Source organism: Rhinopithecus roxellana, chromosome 21 (assembly GCF_007565055.1).
Source record: "Rhinopithecus roxellana isolate Shanxi Qingling chromosome 21, ASM756505v1, whole genome shotgun sequence".
Classification (NCBI taxonomy): domain Eukaryota; kingdom Metazoa; phylum Chordata; class Mammalia; order Primates; family Cercopithecidae; genus Rhinopithecus; species Rhinopithecus roxellana.
The window spans coordinates 72,936,389-72,958,334 of NC_044569.1; the positions used below are offsets into that span (position 1 = coordinate 72,936,389).

Genomic DNA, 21,946 nt, shown 5'->3' on the forward strand with positions numbered 1-21,946 from the left:
AGGTAAACTGCGGATTTGCATTAGTTACAATTGTTAAAAACCCTTTATTCACTTGCTTTATTTCTTCACAAATAACACAAAAATGATGTATGAAACCATTTTTACTGTCAATATTCTGTACTCTGAAAACAAAGGCTTTACTTTTTGTTTGCTTCTCTCTTTATCAATGGGAACCTGAAATCTTAACATGTTTGAGTTAAATTCTTTAGAATCAGCATATAATCCCAGAGGGAAGTGGGAGTAGAATCTAGTTCTTCAGAGGGTAACTCTTTAATTTTAATGCAGGTTTTTTCTTACTAAAAGGGAGCACTGTCAGTTGGGAAGACTGAATGGAATGATGATAGTTTTTTAAAAAATGTAACATTTAAAAACATAACGCTTTAGCATTTGAAGATTACCTTTATTGTTGCTAAGAAATTGGAGAAATTAGTTTTAGACCTTTGTCCTTGAGTATTTTTTGTTGTGATAAAGCAAAACTTTTCTCATTAAACATGATATATTTGTATAATTTATATATTAACCTAGCCTTTGGAAATTTACACTTGATATTCTCTGAAGTCTTGGTAAAATTGAATAGCATCTGCCACTATCTCCTCATGTTATCCTGACAAAAGAGCAGCAAGTATCAATTAAAATTTTGAATAAGATATTTATACCATAAGCATATTGGCTAGTGAGTCACAGGAGGGTGGAGAAATAGTTAAAATGTACTGTTTGGCAGTGCTTTGAAATGTGTCCTTTTCTTTTACTTCTGTGGCTTGAAGTTATATGTATGAAATTAGTTTTTAAATTAATGTAGGCTATACAGATATTGATACAGTAAAATAAAACCTACTTTAAGATTTAGAGCATTTGTATGTGTGTGTTGTGTATGTGTATTACATCGGTGATGTGTTTGGGGTTCTTTGGAATTTTAAAACATTAATCACTTTACTTCCTGTGTTAATTACAGATCCTTGGGTTAGAAAGGATCTCTCTTCCCCCATTAGCTATACTTTCAAATATTTTGCATGCCTTATTAATGATCCAACATGAATAACAATGTTTATTTATTTATTTATTTATTTATTTTGAGACTGAGTCTCGCTCTGTCGCCCAGGCTGGAGTGCAGTGGCACAATCTCACTCACTGCAAGCTCCGCCTCCCAGGTTCACGCCATTCTCCTGCCTCAGCCTCCCGAGTAGCTGGGACTACAGGCGCCTGCCACCACGCCTGGCTAATTTTTTTTTCAAAGATAAGTTGTACTTTAACCTTACATAATACCATGTCTAAAAAATTGTACAAAATCAATTTTTGGAGCTATGAAAGTATACTACATGAATCTGATTTTCAGCAGGCAGCAGAAGCTTCCTGCTTGTAACCAAAAAGTAAGTCTGGGAAGCTAGAAGGGAGTGTCTTGTAGAGGAGGGATGGTACTGGAGAGGGATCTGTCCATGAACAGTAGGAACTCTGATGATTGACATGTGTGTCATGGTAAGAGGAAAAAGCAGGAGGCAGAGTGAGACGGGGTCCATAGCTTTGTCATCTTCAGAGAACGTGGTAGTAGCGATTTGTGGACTTAATTCTTTTCTACACTATCGTCTTTCCATGAATCACTTCAGTATGTAGTAAGATAGGGCTTCCAAAGCAGCAGACTTGTGGTGGTCTTCTCGAACTCAGTGCTGTACATAGTTCTTTGACTGTACCTGATAGAATGTTTTTGGTTTTATTTTTTTTTTTGAGATGGGGTCTTGCTTTATCACCCAGGCTGGAGAGCAGTGGTGCAATCTCTGCTCACTGCAACCTCCACCTCCCAGGCTCACGCCATCCTCCCACCTCAACCTCCTGAGTAACTGGGACCACAGGCACATGCCACCTCACCTGATGCCACTGCTGATTTGCATTAGTTACAATTGTTAAAAACCCTTTATTCACTTGCTTTATTTCTTCACAAATAACACAAAAAATGATATATGACCATTTTTTGTGTTTTTAGTTGTGACCAAGTTTCACCATGTTACCCAGGCTGGTCTCAAATTCCTGAACTCAGGTGATCCACTGCCTCGGCCTCCTAAAGTACTTGGATTACAGATGTGAGCCACTGCACCTGGCCTATTATTTTATTTTTATTTCTTAACTTCTTTATTTCCACTCATTTTATAAAGGAAGAGTTATAGAATTATTAAAACCAGATCTCTTTGGATTGTAATATTTAGAGTAGATTTGAGGAATAACTTCCTGACAGTGTTTAAACTAGCATGAATTTACCTCAGTGTACAATCTCCAACATGTTTTCCAACGCCAACATTTTATGAAATATATGTAAAAATGTGGAATGCTTCATGAACTTGCTTGTTATCTTGTGCAGGGGCCATGCTAATCTTCTCTGTATCGTTCCAGTTTTAGTATATGTGCTGCCAAAGTGAGCACACCAGCATTCTTTAAGTTTCTCTAAAATGATGTGGAATCTTCCTAAAAGAGTAATAAAAGAAGGTAGATTGCTCAGTCAACAAATGATTCTTGATTGAGGGGGAAAGGAAGGGGGATCTCCTATGTCTGCCATGCTTTTAAGATAGTACTGCTTAAAGCAAGGGGTATAGATAGCTTTTTATTTGAGAGGAGGGAATGTTTAACTATTTTCACATTTAAAATGTCCAAGTGGTATAGAAGAGTATTTTTCCCTTGTAAGGAAACAATAGAAGAATATTTAAAACAGCTTTTCCTTGGATATTCTTTCTGAAAATTTCCATGCATGTATTAGGTTAAACCATATGAACTTGCCGTTTTTTTAGGTGAACAGTTGTTAATTAAGTATTGGCAGTTTCAGATAGTTCAACCTAATACAATCATTTTATATATGTGCTTTTAAAATATATATGTAATAATCACAGTTTACCTTTATCACAATTAGAATGTATTATCTTCATTAGTCCTCATAATTCCTCTGTAAGATCATACTATTGTTTTCCTCAAATGAAAAAATTGTGATATAGAGAGGATTAGTTGCTTACCCGAAGTTCTATAATTAGTAAGTAGAAGAACTCAAGTACATGTCCAAAGAAATGTGTGCTTTTAAGTACTATAGTGGGATCATCCTAAAAGCACTATTCTATAATTTGTGGGACAATGTGTCTTGGACATTAATAGGATTCTCCAGAAGGAGCATAACAGTAGAATATACATATATACATGTATGTACAGGGATATTAAAACTGAGAATTGGCTCATATGATTATGGAAGCTGAGAAGTCTCACGCTATGCTGTCTACAACCTGGAGACCCAGGTAAGTTGTTGGTATAATTCTGTCTGAATGTGAAGTCCTGAGAAACAGGGGAGCCAGTGGTGTGGTGTAACTCTCAGTCCAAGGCGGAAAGCCTGAGAATGGGGATGGGGAATTAACTGGAGGTGGGTCACTGGTGTAAATACTGGAATGAGAACCTGGAGCTCTGATGTCTGAAGGCAGAAGATACATGTACGAGCTCTAGAAGAGAGAGTGAGTTTGCGCTTTCTTTACCTTTTCGTTCTATCCAGGTCCTCAACTGATTGAGTCATGCATCCTTACATTGATAAGGGTGGTTCTTTATTCAGTCTACTGATTCAAATGCTAATCTCTTCCCAAAACACTCTTACAGACACACAGAAACAATGTTTTACCAGCTATCTGGGTAACCCTTAGCCCAGTCAAGTTGGCACATAAAATTAACCATCATAGACATTTTCCCATACTGATACATATCCACTGATAGCCATTTAGAATATTTTCATTTGTTTATTATAAATAATGAGCATCCTGTTTTATCTTTATGTAATCATTTGTTTTACAGGATTGATTTCTAGAAGTGGAACTTCTAGGTCCATGGATATGCACAAAATGTAATAGACACTCATAATGCTTACCAAAAGCATTCCAAAAGTTTCCACTGCTGATTGAGTGCCTATTTCTCCATTTTCATGCTAGTGATAGATATGATCAATCATTTAAAAATGGTTGTCACTACAATTTTTTATTTATTGCATCTCTACCATTCCTTTGTGCTCTCTTCAAAGGTCAAAGTTCTGTTTTTACATGGAAACATGATGTAGAAGTGTTGAACAACCTCTAAAATACCCTATATGAGAAATACTTAGATTTTAAGACATTTATTTAAGTGTTAAAATCATTTAGGGATAGTTTTTTTTTATAACTTAGAAATATGTACATTTTCAAATAGAGAATCAGGTTGAATTCTTATGGATATTTAAATGATCTTAAGTAGGTGTCATTTTCTTTACCATATTTGCTAGTTTTCATCATTTGAGGATAGGGTTAGATTATAATTGAAATACTAAGCGAGAAATTATTTTGGAAAACCCAAAGGCTTAAAACCTTTTGGGGATAAACAGTATTTCTTAAAGATAATTGTCTGTTTCTCGTTGTTGTTACAGGTGATTCTTCACTCTGAAAAGGTACATAAGTAATTTAACTAAAAGTCTATTCACATAAAAGGCCCAGCTTTAATTTGCATTTCCTTAAGGGGCACAGGTAGCAATCACTCTTTACCTCCATTCCCTTCCACTAGGCTACAGGGGAGCATAGTTTTCTGAAGGGTTCCTTATTTATTTATAGCTGACTTATTAGATGTTTAAACAGATTTATTATCATCTAACTCTTTTGATAAATACATAGATTCAGCAGAATTTAGAACGTTCTGTTGCCTTAGACAAAGCAGCTCCTTATATTTTAAGACTTTTTTTTGTTTTTTACATTCTGTTTTATTCACACTTCATGAACAAATCTGCCTTGCTATTCATGAATGACCTAAACATAATCTGAATTTTAGTTGGGTCTTTAAAATTTTCCAAAGACTTAAAAGTTGACTCTTTGTCGGCTATCTTTATGGACTTACTGTGAAATATGTTAAATTGCATATTATTGGCTTATTGTTTCCTCACAAGTCCCACATAAATGAGAGAAGCTGAAAACATATATTAACAAAAATAAAGAAGAAAGGAGAAAAATGGCAGTAAGGGTATTCAGTAGAATTTGAAAGTTGATTCAAACTAGTGACTAGAGGCATTCATCCTGAGAAAAATAACTAGCCTAAGAGAGGAGAGAGGAAGCCTGAAATACTAATAGTCAGGTGCATTACTTTTAAATAGCAACAGATTGGCAAGGATCACCTGATATTTGAGGAAAAACCTTTATGTGAAAGATAAAAGGGAGAATATGGAAGAAAAACAAGGCATGAAGCAGAAGGAAACTGAAAAAAGGGAAAAGAAAGGAAATGGAATATTTTGCAACCATTACACTAGACTAGAAGGCTATTTGAAAGAAAAGCAGTTGGGGAAAATGAAATACCCTGTTGGAAATGTAAGGTATAGTGAAAGAAATAAGCAATGATAGAAGAGTTAGAAGTTAAAACTCGGGACTGCTCCAAGAAAGTTGTTTGTTTTTAAGACAAAGATGGTGTGCCGGACTTGTATTGTGTCAAACTAGCTAAGCTGGAACTGTTTCCCAGATTTCTTTTCCCTTTTTTCTTTTGCATTGTTAGCAAGGGCCATGAAGCATTTTGACTTTGAAAGGTAAATGTGAAACTGCAGACATAATTCTTATGCTTAGAAGATCAGGGAGAGGACAACAGATGCTGTTGCAGCTCAAAGGCGTTGCTGGCATGGGCTGGCATAGGCATTGCCCAACAGCTGGGCTCCTTAGCTCCTCTTCTCTTTTGGCTCCTCTGAACCCTGGGCCAGACCTAGCACCAGATGCAGAGTTACAGCTGAACATGAACTGTTTAACTAGGTTAACAATTACAGCTGGCCAAATCTCTGAGAATGCCACATTTTGTATCATTTCTAGTCTTCTCTGGTCAAATGCTAACTAATACAGGGCTTTGTACCATTGGTAGCTGCAGAGGAGTAGCACCTTCAAAGATGGTTCTCTGGTCTAATCAGATCTACTATTAGTTTCTGCTTGCTAGTATTTCATTGAAGAGTTTTGCATCCATATTCTTAAGGAATAATGGTCTGCAGTGGTTTTTTCATGATGTCTTTAGCTTGTTTAGGTATCAGGGTAATACCATCCTTGGAGAATGGATTAGAAAGTGTTCCCTCCTCTACTTTTTTGTAGAAGAGTTTGTGAAGTATTGGTGTTAATTCTTCTTTAAATGTTTGATAGATTTCAATAGTGAAGCCATCTGGCCCTGTGCTCTTCTTTGGGAAAACTTAATTAATTACGAATTCAACCTCTTCTTCTAGGATCATGTGCCAGTTTAATTCATCTTCTGCTTCTTAGCACTAGGCATGTATGTGGTATTGTATCCATTTTTATTATTTGTTCTTCTCCTCAGTGTTCCTTCTTAATTCTGCATGTATGAGTAGATGCTAGAAGCCTAGCAAACCTTGTCATTAAATGGTTATGTTGTGTTTTTATTGCAACAAGTTTAAATATTAAAACCATAAAGTAGATTAATTAGTATCTGCTTGCTTTAACTTTGTGTTATTCAAGGAGATTTAGTTGCTTGCTACTACTCTTCTGGCACAAACAACACCATGTTTTGAATACCCAGGTGTTTTGTTGTTGTTTTGTTGTTTTAACCCAGTATTATATGTAAAGGGACCATTCACAGGGTCTGTTCATGACAGGTCATCTTCTGAATTTATTACTCCTCTCAGTAGTTTGCTAATGTTATTTCTTGTGTGTTATAGTTTGTTGCTGTTGACAGTGCTTTCAGTGATTGTATTTGGCTTCCCTCATTAGGGATTTCAACAAAATCAGTTATTCTTCATCGTCCCAAACTGGTATTACATATAGCAAACAAAAGCATGTACATTTGTCCTTGGAAGTTAAGTAGGTAAAGGTAATTGTTAGTTAAATTGTTAGTTTAGGAAATAAAATGGCAAGGTAGATTAAGTCTAGTAATTAGATTTTTTTTAAAAATGCTGCTTATATGTGTTTTTGACCATTAGCTTATAGACTGTTCTCAACTGTACTCCTATGGGGTGTTTGGAAATGTGTGAAGTGGTAGTGTTTTGACACAGTGATTCAGTGAAGGGTGGGGTGGGTTGTGTGCTACTGGGATTTTGTGGCTTGGGGCCAGTGATACTGAACATTGCACAGCGTGAGAGGGCAAATTCACTTAATTTAGCTTACCCAGAATTCTAATAATATCCCCATTAAGAAACACTGATACATAAATTTCTCAAGCATTTCAGTAATATTTATAATATTGAGTTACCATACTCTAGGATCTTATAGTATCTTTCAGGTAACTTTTAAAATTTACGAACGTCTTTTCACATAAGTGTTGGAGTAAACATTTCTTGTCTACATTCTCTGTAGCTATTATAATGTTTGTGATGTAGAATTCCAGCTTGACAAACTTCTCATACTTCTATACCAAAGTACACCAGAACATAGGAAAGAGTAACCATGTTCCTTTGGGGAAGTCTTCAGGAAGGGCTGACTTTGACATCTCAATTTTAAGTTATAAATTTAAATTAACTTTGCATTTGCTTTTCAGATTGAGGTATAATTTATATACAATAGAATGTATTGATTTTAATTGTAACCACTATCCCAGATCAAGATATAAAACATTTGTATGATCCCCAGGAAGTTCTATTATGCCTTTTACCACCTCCAACCCCCTCTGCAATTACCGATCTAATTTCTGTTACCATGGCTTAATCTTTCCTGTTTCAGAACTTTGTAGAATTCGAAACCATACAATAATGTAGTCTTGTTTCTGAATTATTTCACTCATAATGTCTTTGAGATTGATTCACATTATACATATCAGTAGTACATTCTTTTCAGTGCTGAGTTGTCTTCTGTTGTGTAAATGCTCCATAATTTGTTTATTCAGTGTTACTGGGCTGTTTTCAATATTTGGCTGGATAGATAAAGCTGTTTTATCCATATAAAGCTGCATTCTTGTAAAAGTCATTTTGTGGCCTGTGTTTTCATTCCTCTTTGATAAATACTTAGGAATACTACTGTTAGATCATAGGATAGGTATATATTTAATCTTAAGAGACTCTAAACTGTTTTTCAGATGGTTGTACCATTTCACACTCCCTTTAGCAATGTACTTTTATTTTTATAATGGTGCCTGTTGGAGGAGCAGAAGGTTTTAATTTTGACAAATCCAATTTATCATCATTTTCTTTTATAATTAGTACTTGCTGTATCCTGAAAAAATCTTTGTGTACCCCATGTTATGAAGATTTACCCTGTGTTTTCCTGGAAGCTTTATAACTTTAACTTTTATGTTATAGGTCTTCGATCTACCTTGATTTAATATTTGTGTCTGGTGTGAAGTGGGGGGTTGAAGTTTATTTTTTCACATACAGGTACCCTGTTACTCTACCCCGTTTATTAAAAAAGGCTTTCCCCATTGCATCACCTTATAGCTTATGTTGAAAACCAATTAACATGTATGTGGACATATCTATACACATACACTATTCTGTTTATTTTTCTCTATGCCATACTATAGTCTCTCTTGTAACAGTTTAGAAATCAGATAGTGTGAGTGCTGCAGCTTTGTCCTTTTTTAAAACAAGATTATTTGGGGGCTATTCTGTGTCCTTTGTATCTTCATATGAATTTTTAGAATCATTTTGTCATTCTTACAAAAATGTCTAGGTATTCTTTATTAGGATGGCATTGAATCCATAGATCAATTTGCAGAGAATTTACATCTTAACAATATTGAGGCTTCCAATATTGTTCCATTTACTTCTGTCACCTTTATCTGCAATGTTTTAGTTTTCCAAGTACAAGTCTTTGACATCTTTTATCCATTTATACATAGGTATAATTTTTTGATGCTGTTGTATTTTCAAAATTATATACTTTCCAATTGTTTGTTGCTAACATATCAAAATAAAGTTGATATTGACATAGATCTTGTATCCTCCATTCTACTAAATTCAGTTAATTGTTCTAGAGGTTTTTTGGAATAAATGTCTTAAGATTTGCTAAGCAAATCATGCTGTCTACAAATAAAACTAAGAGTACTTCTTCCTTTCCAATCTTTATGCTTTTTATTTTCTTTTCTTGCCTTAGAGCACTGGCTAACATCCCCATTACTATGTTTAATAGAAGTGGTAAGAGCAGACATCCTTTCCTTATTCCTGATCTCAGAGGGAAAGCATCCAGTATTTTACTCTCAATATGGTATTAGCTATAGGTTTTACATAGAGGAAATTTCTTTTCTTCCTGGCTGACTGAAAGCATTTACTATAGTGGGTATTGAATATTGTCAAGGCTTATACAAATTTATTTGATTATTTGATTTTCATATGAGTTTTCTCTTATTCTCTCAATTTGGTTTTAAATTAAATTTAAATTATCTTAATTTGGTTTTCTCTTTCTTTCAATTTATTCTCTTATGTTGATATCTTAATTTTAACTAACTTTTTTTTTTTTTTTTTGAGATGGAGTTTCACTCTTGTCGCCCAGGCTGGAGTGCAGTGGTGCAATCTCAGCTCACTGCAGCCTCTGCCTCATGGGTTCAAGCAATTCTCGTGCTTTAGCCTCTTGAGTAGCTGGGATTACAGACGTGCACTACCACACCCAGCTAATTTTTGTATTTTTAGTAGAGACGGGATTTCACCATGTTGGCCAGGCTGGTCTTGAACTTCTGACCTCAGGTGATCCACCCACTTCAGCCTCCCAAAGTGCTGGAATTACAGGCCTGAGCCACTGTACCCAGACAATTTTAACTAACCTTTTAATCCTGGGATAAATCCCACTTGGTCATAACATACAATTGATTTTACATGTTACTGGATTCAATTTGTTATTCATTTAGTCTGTTGAGGATTTTTGCATCTATGTTCATGAATAATACAGATCTGTAATTTTCTTTTGTTGTAATGTCCTTGTTAGTTTACTTTGAATTGTGCTCATGTAATGTGCTGGGAAGTATCCCTTCTTCCTGCCATTTTTGTTTGAAAAAGTTTGTGTAGAAATGGAGTTACTTTCTCTTTAAATGTGTGATAGAATTTATGAGTGAAGCCATCTGGACCAGGAATTTTCTAGGCTGGGAAAACTCAGTGTTGGATTTTCTTTCTTTTGGTATTAGCTTTTGAAAATTGTGTTTTTCAGATAATTTTTACACTCATCTAAGTTGCTGGAATTGTTTACATGAAATGATTAACCATGTCTCCTTTTAATGTCTGTAGCGATGTTATCCTTTCTTTGATTTCTGATATTGATAATTTGTGTTTTTTTCCCTTTTTCCTGATCAGTCTAGATAAGGGTTTACAAATTGTATTAATCCTTTCCAAATACTAACTTACAGCTTTCATTTTTTCAAAAAATTTGTTTGTTTTCTATTGTATTGATTTCTACTCCTATTATTTCTATTATTTTCCTTTCTTCTATTTATATTGAGTTCTTTTTCCAGCCTCTTAAGGTGGAAGCCTGTAATTGACCTTACACATTTCTTTTCTACGTTTAAAGCTATACAATTCCATTACTTTTCTACTTTAGCCTCACCCCTACAAATTTAGATATGTTGTATTTTTATTGTCAACTTTGAAAATATTCCCTTAGTTTCATCCTGGTATCTTTTTTGATCTACAGATTATTTAGAAGTATGGTGTCTAATTTCCAAATGTTTGGTGTTTTCATTGTGGTCAGAGAACATAGCTTGATTTTAGTCCTTTATGTTTACTAAGGGCTTGCATGGTTTATCTTGATGAATACTGAATGTCTTTCTCGTGAATTGCCTCCTTTTGTCCTTGCGAATTGATCTTCCTTTCTAGTAATATTCCTTGTCTTGAAGTCTGCTTTGTTTTTTTAAAGTTTTATTTTAGTGCTTTGCTTGATACTATTATAGCCATGTCATCTTTCTCACCCTTAGTATTTACATAGTTTATCTTTTCTCCTTTGGTTTACTTCCACCTTATCTGTGTCTTTATTTAAAGCAGGTCTCTTATAAATAACATATAATTGAGTTTTGATTTTTTTACCAGAATGAAAATTCATTTGGAGTGTTTGATTCAATATTTAATGTAAATACTGCTGTGACTGGATTTAAGTCCATTGTCTTGCTATTCGTTTTTAAATTTCCCAGTTTTTTTCTCCTTTTCTTCCATCTTTTGAGTTAATCAAGCAGTATTTTAGTATTCTATGCTACATTGTCTGTTTCCTTTTTAGTTAATAGTCTTATTTATATACTTACTTATTTCTTGAGACAGAGTCTTGCTCTGTTGCCCAGGCTGGAGTGCAGTGGCACAATCATTGCTCATTATCGTCTCAACCTCCCAGGTTCAAGCGATCCTCCTATCTCCGCCTCTGGAGTAACTGGGACCACAAGTGCACGCCACCACGCCTGGCTGATTTTAGTATTTTTAGTAGAGGTGGGGTTTCACCATGTTGCCTAGGCTGGTCTTGAACTCCTGGGCTCAAGTGAGCCGCCTGCCTCGGCCTCCCAAAGTGCTGGGGTAACAGGCGTGAGCCACTGTGTCCAGCCCTCTTATTTTGTTTAATGGTTGCTGTGACGCTGTTCAAAGGTACAATGTGCACCCTTAACTGACTACACTCGGCTTTGAAGTAATACCACTTCACACAGAATGGAAGAGTCTTTTGAAACCAAGTAATTTGGCTGGGTGCGGCAGCTCACGCCTGTAATCCCAGCACTTTGGGAGTCCAAGGCAGGCGGATCACCTGAGGTCGGGAGTTGGAGACCAGCCTGACCAACATGGAGAAACTCTGTCTCTACTAAAAATACAAAATTAGCTGGGCGTGGTCACACATGCCTGTGATCCCAGGTACTTGGGAGACTGAGGCAGGAGAATCACTTGAACCTCAGAGGCAGAGGTTGCAGTGAGCTGAGATCGCACCATTGCACTCCAGCCTGGGCAACGAGAGCGAAACTCTGCCTCTAAATAAATAAATAAATACAAAACGAAACCAAGTAGTTAATTATACACACCTTCCATCCTTTGTGCTATTGTTGTCACCTACTTTACTGCTATGTATGTTCTAACCTTCCTAGTATGTTGTTATTAATGGCCATATATCTTTTAAATAATTTATGAAAAGAAAATTTTTTTATATTTCCAATTTCTAATGCTTTTTTTGGTATAAATTCATATTTCATTCTAGAGTCATTTTTCTATCAGCCTATATGCAACTCACCAACTCTAGAATTACTAGAGTTTTAAACAAAGCTACTGTTAATACATTTAAAGATATTAATAAATTCAACTTTAGTTTTGAGGCACAGCAACCCTTATTATATTGTAGCTTTTATTTATATTCACAATTCTCCAAAGAAAAATCAAAGCTAGTTCTTAAAAAATGTTACCTAGCAGTCCTTTGAAGAAATTTTAAGAAAATAATAGGTAAAACTTATCTCCAGACATAGTTTATGTGAGTTTTCAGAGGACTTTGCAAGTGTCTTAATAAAAGTTAAAAGAAAATAACCAGTGGCGGAGGAAGACCTACCAAGCAAATGGAAAACAAAAAAAAGGCAGGGGTTGCAATCCTAGTCTCTGATAAAACAGACTTTAAACCAACAAAGATCAAAAGAGATAAAGAAGGCCATTCCATAATGCTAAAGGGATCAATTCAACAAGAAGAGCTAACTATCCTAAATATATATGCACCCAATACTGGAACACCCAGATTCATAAAGCAAGTCCTTAGAGACTTACAAAGAGACTTAGACTCCCACACAATAATAATGGGAGACTTTAACACCCCACTGTCAACATTAGACAGATCAACAAGACAGAAAGTTAACAAGGATATCCAAAAATTGAACTCAGCTCTGCACCAAGCAGACCTGATAGACGTCTACAGAACTCTCCAGCCCAAATCAATAGAATATACACATCACACTTATTCCAGAATTGACCACATAGTTGGAAGTAAAGCACTCCTCAGCAAATGAAAAAGAACAGAAATTATAACAAACTGTCAGACCACAGTGCAATCAAACTAGAAGGCAAGACTAAGAAACTCAATCAAAACCGTTCAACTACATGGAAACTGAACAACCTGCTCCTGAATGACTACTGGGTGCATAACTGAAATGAAGGCAGAAATAAAGATGTTCTTTGAAACCAGTGAGAACAAAGATACAACATACCAGAATCTCTGGGACACATTTAAAGCAGTGTGTAGAGGGAAATTTATAGCACTAAATGCCCACAAGAGAAAGCAGGAAAGATCTAAAATTGACACCCTAACATCAAAATTAAAAGAACTAGAGAAGCAAGAGCAAACACATTCAAAAGCTAGCAGAAGGCAAGAAATAACTAAGATCAGAGCACAACTGAAGGAGATAGAGACACAAAAAGCCCATCAAAAAATCAATGAAGCCAGGAGTTGGTTTTTTGAAAAGATCAACAAAATTGACAGACCTCTAGCAAGACTAATAAAGAAGAAAAGAGAGAAGAATCAAATAGACGCAATAAAAAATGATAAAGGGGATATCACCACCGACCCCACAGAAATACAAACTACCATCAGAGAATACTGTAAACACCTGTACACAAATGAACTAGAAAATCTAGAAGAAATGGATAAATTCCTGGACACATACGCTCTCCCAAGACTAAACCAGGAAGAAGTTGAATCCCTGAATAGACCAATAACAGGCTCTGAAATTGAGGCAACAATTAATAGCCTACCAACCAAAAAAAGTCCAGGACCAGACAGATTCACAGTCGAATTCTACCAGAGGTACAAGGAGGAGCTGGTAACCATTCCTTCTGAAACTATTCCAATCAATAGAAAAAGAGGGAATCCTCCCTAACTCATTTTATGAGGCCAACATCATCCTGATACCAAAGCCTGGCAGAAACACAACAAAAAAAGAGAATTTTAGACCAATATCCCTGATGAACATCGATGCAAAAATCCTTAGTAAAATACTGGCAAACCGAATCCAGCACATCAAAAAGCTTATCCACCATGATCAAGTGGGCTTCATCCTTGGTATGCAAGGCTGGTTCAACATACGCAAATCAATAAACATAATCCAGCATATAAACAGAACCAAAGACAAAAGCCACATGATTATCTCAATAGATGCAGAAGAGATCTTTGACAAAATTCAACAGCCCTTCATGCTAAAAACTCTCAATAAATTCGGTATTGATGGAACGTATCTCAAAATAATAAGAGCTATTTATGACAAACCCACAGCCAATATCATACTGAATGGGCAAAAACTGGAAGCATATTCCCCTTGAAAACTGGCACAAGACAAGGATGCCCTCTCTCACCACTCCTATTCAACGTAGTGTTGGAAGTTCTGGTCAGGGCAATCAGGCAAGAGAAAGAAATAAAGGGTATTCAATTAGGAAAAGAGGAAGTCAAATTGTCCCTGTTTGCAGATGACATGATTGTATATTTAGAAAACCCCATCGTCTCAGCCCAAAATCTCCTTAAGCTGATAAGCAGCTTCAGCAAAGTCTTAGGATGCAAAATCAATATGCAAAAACCACAAGCATTCTTGTACACCAATAACAGACAAACAGCCAAATCATGAATGAACTCCCATTCACAATTGCTTTAAAGAGAATAAAATACCTAGGAATCCAACTTACAAGGGATGTGAAGGACCTGTTTAAGGAGAAACAAACCACTGCTCAATGAAATAAAAGAGGACACAAACAAATGGAAGAACATTCCATGCTATGGATAGGAAGAATCAATATCATGAAAATGGCCATACTGCCCAAAGTAATTTATGATTCAGTGCCCCCATCAAGCTACCAGTGACTTTCTTCACAGAATTAGAAAAAACTACTTTAAAGTTCATATGGAACCAAAAAAGAGCCCGCATTGTCAAGATAATCCTAAACCAAAAGAACAAAGCTGGAGGCATCACACTACCTGACTTCAAACTATACTACAAGGCTACAGTAACCAAAACAGCATGGTACTGGTACCAAAACAGAGATACAGACCAATGGAACAGAACAGAGCCCTCAGAAATAATACCACACATCTACAACCATCTGATCTTTGACAAACCTGACAAAAACAAGAAATGGGGAAAGGATTCCCTATTTAATAGACGGTGCTGGGAGAACTGGCTAGCCATAAGTAGAAAGCTGAAACTGGATGCCTTCCTTACACCTTATATAAAAATTAATTCAAGGTGGATTAGAGACTTAAATTTTAGATCTAAAACCATAAAAACCCTAGAAGAAAACCTAGGCAATACCATTCAGTACATAGGCATGGGCAAGGACTTCATGTCTAAAACACCAAAAGAGATGGCAACAAGGGCCAGAGTTGACAAATGGGATCTGATTAAACTGAAGAGCTTCTGCACAGCAAAAGAAACTACCATCAGAGTGAACAGGCAACCTACAGAATGAGAGAAAATTTTTGCAATCTACTCATCTGACAAAGGGCTAATATCCAGAACCTACAAAGAACCCAAATAAATTTACAAGAAAAAAAAAACCAGCACCATCAAAAAGTGGGCAAAGGATATGAACAGATACTTCTCAAAAGAAGACATTTATGCAGCCAACAGACACATGAAAAAATGCTCATCATCACTAGCCATCAGAGAAATGCAAATCAGAACCACAATGAGATACCATCTCACACCAGTTAGAATGGCAGTCATTAAAAAGTCAGGAAACAACAGGTACTGGAGAGGTTGTGGAGAAATAGGAACACTTTTACACTGTTGGTAGGACTGTAAACTAGTTCAACCATTGTAGAAGGCAGTGTGGCGATTCCTCAAGGATCTAGAACTAGAGAAATACCATGTGACCCAGCCATCCCACTACTGGGTATATACCCAAAGGATTATAAATCATGCTGCTCTAAAGACACATGCACACGTATGTTTATTGCGGCACTATTCACAATAGCAAAGACTGGGAACCAACCCAAATGTCCATCAGTGACAGACTGGATTAAGAAAATGTGGCACATATACACCATGGAATACTGTGTAGCCATAAAAAAGGATGAGTTCATGTCCTTTGTAGGGACATGGATGCAGCTGGAAACCATCATTCTCAGCAGACTATTGCAGGAACAGAAGACCAAACACTGCTTGTTCTCACTCATAGGTGGGAATTGAACAATGAGAACACTTGGACACAGGAAGGGGAACATCACTCACCGGGCCTGTTACAGGGTTGGGGGAGGGGGAAGGGATAGCATTAGGACATATACCTAATGTAAATGACGAGTTAAGGGGTGCAGCACACCAACATGGCACATGTATACATACGTAACAAACCTGCATGTTGTGCACATGTACCCTAGAACATAAAGTATAGTATAAAAAAAATAAAATAAAATGAAGGTGATAAAGATGAGAGATCTGTTGCTTCAGAAGTTCTGTTTGTTGACCAGCAGAGGGCAGTCAAATTTGAAGCTCAGTATTTTTCTGTCCTGTGTTCCCCTTTCAGGCCTAGAAGCTTGGGTATTTTGAATATAAATTTTCAGTGTTCTTGTTACACTGGGTCAGGTATCCAGGGCACTTTTATTTATTTTTGCTTCTGAAACTTAGATGATGTTCAGTTTTTTTGTTTTTTTGTTTTTTTTTCTGAAGCTGGGTCTTCTTTCTACTCCCTATTCTTCCCGTTTGGACCTTGTTTCCTCCTTAAAGGTGAAAAGACTTGAGCCATCCCTTAAGAGCTGCCCTGGTGGCATGAGGTTGGGACTTAGTGTAAATCAGGTAGAACCTGAGAATGTCGTGAATCTTTGCCTCTTGATTCCTCTATTAAGAAATTCTCAGTTTTTGTGTTTGGTTAACTATTCAGATTCTGGGACACAAATTTTGCTTTTATTAGTCTTAGGATTCAGAGAATTGAATGAAAGAGATTGACTTTTAGTTTTTAGAGACAATATTGATAAGCTTAGTTGATTCTGTACAGCAGCAGGTTCCTCCACTATTTAATTTGAGGAGTGTAAGAAAAACTTGCTATCCACCTGTCACATGTCTGAAATGCGCATCGGTCTACTTTGGAGCTTTAGGCTTTCAAGGCTCCCTTAAAATTCAGAAATTTCACTGAGAGGGACAAGGTAAGTATGGCAACACAAATTATTTCTCTTGAGTTCAGTAACCAGTGATTTAGTGAAGACTTGAGAGAATAGGACCTGGATAGGAGGGGGATGGGAAAAAAGGTCTGGAGCTAGAATTACACTGTTTCCTGTTTGTAAACCTTCAGTGCCTTCCTACTAACCAGGGACTTCATTATGAGAATAGGGCGAACATTTTTAGAGTGTATATCATTCTCATTTAATCTTCACACCAGCCATATGAGATAATTAGTGTTACTGTCCCTAGTTTGCAGATTGGGAAACTGAGGTACAGAGAAATTAAGTAATTTGAGATTGCCTATGGAGGAGACAATGAGTGTTTGCCACCGTTCAGTTATGTATATCTTATGCTGCCTAGCACAGTTCCTTGCCCATAGTAGGTTCCCAGTAACCCAGATAATTTTGAATGGAATCAGAACATGGACTAGCATGAAGCTACATTACCATGGATGGTGGCTCTTGGGAGGAGAAGCTTGTATGGAGTCACTATAAACCCCGATAGGATTCCTGAAGACACTGGGTTCATAAAGATGGCCTTTCTGCTTCTAATGTGGTAGAGCAGTCATCTAATTTAAGGAAATATGGAAAAAGAAGTAGAAAAGCCTTTAAAGGTTATATTTCACAACACCTGCTGTATTAAGTTGAAGGGATAAAAATTGGATTACTAGTTATTTTTAGTTATTTAATGTCATTATTAAAATGGTGTTATTTATCTAAAATTGATAACTGATAATTTTGCATTTTTACTTGTTAGAGCAATGGAGTTCCTCAAAAGTTTCATTATAAAAACAAGAAACTTAGTTTAGTGGTATAACAAAACAAATTAGGTGAGATAAGTTGTTAGTGGGCTGGGTAACATTAATGGGTAACAATTAATGAAGACTAACATAATTGATCTGGCAGTTTTAGAAGATGTTAACATTTAGGTTTGAGTCGGCTTCCGAGGACATCTGTTGTGCACCTGGGAAATGAATTGTTTGTTTCATCTTTTATTTTCACCCAGGAGAAGAATCCAGATTAAGGAATATCCTCATGTAGAAAGTTACGTGGGAAAACCTTCTATTTCCAAAATGAACAGTATGCTAACAGTGATAAGAATAAAGTCTTTTTTTTTTTTTTCCCCTTCTTAAAAACTCTGGGCCCTTAATCACGTTAGTATTCTTTGTGGTTTCTAATGTGACCAGAAATCAGCCCTAGTCAACTCTGGGGAAAGGACTTGGTGAGGCAGAGGAAAATTAAAACTGATGGTGAAAAAGCAGGTTTGGTTTTTATGGCTGTAAGTTATCTGTGTACTCGCTACCCACTTAACTGTGGATAATTGAGAGTAGATGGTTATTTTGGCCAGGTCATTGTGACTGACAAGTTACAATTGCGGACTTTGCCAAATCATAAGCTCAGGAATAAAAATGCTACATATTTTGTGTTCAGATTCAAGAAAGATTGACTTTCTAGTTAGCTGCTATTTGGGGAAAGAGAATGCTATCACCTTTGTAAAGTTGTGAATCATGAAAGACATTTCTGTTGGGTTACTGAAAGTCCCTTGGGGTTTTTTTCATTTATAACATTGCCTCAGGCCCTCTGCTGCATCCTGTTGGAATGACCTTCTTTTCAACTCTGTGCTGGCAGCTGTAATATGGCTCTTTCCCCTGAATCCTTCAGGCTTGTCACATGACAAACATGAACTGTGACCCCTTTGTTCCTTACTCAGATGATTAGGTCGCTTTATTTTTTTTTTTTTCTGTTTGACAATTTTGCCTTATTGTCTTTCCTTTCCCCCCTCTCTTTGCCTCCATGTTAATTTCTTCCTGAGGCAAGGTTTTTGGGGTAGCGATTTAATTTTTTATTGAAATATAGCATCAATATAGAAAGTACACAAGTCATAAGCTCACCACAGTTTTCACAGCATGATCACATTCATGTGGGCAGTAGTTAGATCAAGAAGGAAACATCATCAGAACTCCAGACAACCTCACTCTTGTTCTAATCACTTCTCATCTCCCCCATGGGAACTCACTCTCCTTTTTTTTTTTTTTAGCTTTGTCTGTTTGGGGACTTGGTAGAAATTGAATCATACAGTATGAATTCCTTTGTGTCTGGTTCCTTTCATTGAACATTTTTGTGATACTCTTTCATGTTACCCAGTCATTATTGCTGTGTATCATTCCATGGTATGATTATTCCACAATTTATTGTACTCTTAATGTACTCACTTGGATTGTTTACAGCTTAGGGCTCTTATGAATAGTAGTCATCCTTATACATATCTTTTGATGAACCCATGGCTTATTTCTGGGTATTTACATAGATGTGGAATTGCCGAGACATTGTGTCTGTCTAGCCAGTTATTTTACAATTTCATATAAAACACCAAAGTACTGATTTTAGGTAAACTCTTAGAAGATTTATAAACATATAGATACAGTTTTAGCATAATATGTCTAATTTATGGCTAAAGAAATTGCCTCTAGTTAAATGTATTGTAGTTGTTTTTTGTTTTTTTGAGACAGAGTCTCACTCTGTCACCCAGGCTGGAGTGCAGTGGCATGATCTTGGCTCACTTCCACCTCTGCCTCCTGGGTTCAAGCAGTTCTTCCACCTCAGCCTCCCGAATAAAGTGAGCTTACAGATACACACCACCACGCCCGGCTCATTTTTTTATTTTTTTGGTAGAGATGGGGTTTCACCATGTTAGCCAGGCTGGTCTTGAACTCCTGACCTCAAGTGATTTGCTTGCCTTGGCCTAAATATATTGTAGTTTTAAATGGGTTACTCCTATAAACAACAAAACTGCCACTCACTGCCAATTATGTGTTTTAGTAACTTTCTTCCTAATATGTACTTTTTATTCAATTTTCCAAACAAAACTGAACTTTTGGTCCCATTCTGCAAAAATCTTATGAAGATATTTTGATGGTAATAATTTACAATAGTTAAAATTACATCTGAGTTACACCATCTCTGAGTGTTGGTGCTAGCAGAGTGACACGCTAGTGCTTCACTGCCAGGCTTAGCTGAAGTTCCGGAGGCTTACACTTGTACAAATTGCATTCATTACCAAGAACCCTGCAGAAGTAGCGAGAGACTGGCTGTATACTATAGACGGGCTCCGGGGTAAGTAGCCAAACAATTGTGCAGCTGAGACAGATCTTTTTTTCCTCTTTTAGAATGTGGACTTTCCAGAATTTTTTCCATGGATACTTATAACAAGTTTAACTTAATGAGTATAAAAATATGACTGCGATATCATGTCCCTCAAAAACTGGGTAGTATCTCGTAAACAAGTTTTATTTGTCCATCAGGTAAAGTACCCCTAAGTCATGCTGTGAACATGCATGGAATTAAGTTTGACTAATTTTGACCATGGTGTTTTGGAGACCTTAAGGGATTTCCTTCCTCTCCATCAAAACAAAACAAGAAACCCAAAAAGGTGGAAGGAGTAATTAAAATTTAATGGTTATAAAAGGACAGTAACAGAACCAGATTTTCTTCCTGTGTTAGGTAAATATCTTTCCTTATGTATGTCTTTTGGGTGGATAAAAGACATTTGCCAGTCCTATGAGACGTTTTTTGAAACAAAGGATTTTGTTTTGAAACAAAGGTAAAAAGAATTAAAGGATTTCATTTGTACAAAAGTATCCTTTGAAAGTTCTATGTTTTTCTTTTCTTCCAATTAAAAGTAATAGCATATAGACATATTGGTAATTCATATTGGTAAACATATTCGGAAAACTGTCTTAATTACAGGAGTGTTGTGTTTTCATCATTTTAAAATGACGTTTAGAATTCTTGTTGTTCTGTTTTAAACCAGTACATTCAATTTAGAAAATATTGTGGATATTTTGTTTGATATGTGTTGCCCTGTGAACGCTGCCAAGCCCTAGAGGAGACAGAAACCATAGTCCTTGTTCTCAGAAAGCTTACGGTCTAGTAGGTATGTGGTGGTGGTGGGAGCATATACAAATTACTGTAATACGATGTAAGGTAATTGCCACAGTGAGACTTCCTTGGATGAAGGACAGGTAGACCCATTTGAAATGGGTCTTAAAAGATGGGTAGACTGGCCTAGAATGGCCTCTTTGCTAATCTCTGCCTATTGTGGCTGCAGTTAAGATGCCTTATAAAGGAGCAATGGGAAGTGAGGCTGGAGAGAAGGAAGCCAGGGTGATGGGTTTATATGTGATATGGTGGATGATATAGCACAGTGGTTAAGATCACTTACTTTATTTTTATTATTTTTATTTTTTTGAGACAGAGTCTTGCTCTGTTGTCCAGGTAGGAATGCAGTGGCACGATCTCAGCTCACTGCAGCCTCCGCCTCCCGGGTTCAATTTTCCTGCCTCAGCCTCCCTAGTAGCTGGGATTACAGGCACACGCTACCACACCCGGCTAATTTTTTAATTTTTAGTAGAGACGGGGTTTCACCATGTTGGCCAGGCTGGTCTCGAACTCCTGACCTCAGGTGATCCGCTCACCTCGACCTCCCAAAGTGCTGCGATTACAGACGTGAGCTACCGTGCCCAACCAGAGCATTTACTTTAAATCAAATTAGAAACTGAGTCACAGCTCAACTTTGCTATGTGACCTTGAACAGATTGCTTAACCTGTCTAAGCTCAGTTTCCTCGTTTGATAAATAGGGGCAGTGCTCATCAAACTGGCTGCAATTTTGTATGACAGAAAAGAGATAATATATGAAAAGTGCTCAGCGTGGTTCTCAAGAAGCTTCTCTGAGCAATGGGGAACCATTGAAGATTTTGGAACCATGGCTTGGTGGGATCTGAACAATGAAAGGCCTTCATTGTTATTTTTTATTACTGACGTACAAAAGACTGCATACATTTAAAGTATACATTTGATAGATTTTTATGTATGCATACAGCTATGAAATCATCACCACAATCGAAGTGATAAACACATCTATCACTCTCAAAAGATTTGTGTAAGG

General features: G+C 36.6%; 1 protein-coding gene and 1 non-coding gene across 3 annotated transcripts in view; one reads left to right on the top strand and one right to left on the bottom strand.

Moving 5' to 3' along the window:
• The window catches only part of TAF4B (TATA-box binding protein associated factor 4b), a 157,040-nt gene that overhangs the window by 132,924 nt on the left and 2,170 nt on the right, over window positions 1-21,946 (top strand). Inside the window, exon 15 of one of the 2 annotated variants that reach the window (XM_030926197.1) lies at window positions 4,406-4,426. The exons of the other annotated variant lie outside the window; for it this stretch is intronic. Coding sequence (XP_030782057.1) covers window positions 4,406-4,426 — 21 coding nt within the window. The remainder of the gene's footprint in view (window positions 1-4,405; window positions 4,427-21,946) is intronic. 2 annotated transcript variants of the gene reach the window in all.
• On the bottom strand, window positions 2,304-2,409 carry LOC115895611. The gene has a single exon (XR_004055791.1). It is a non-coding gene; the product is annotated as a U6 spliceosomal RNA (small nuclear RNA).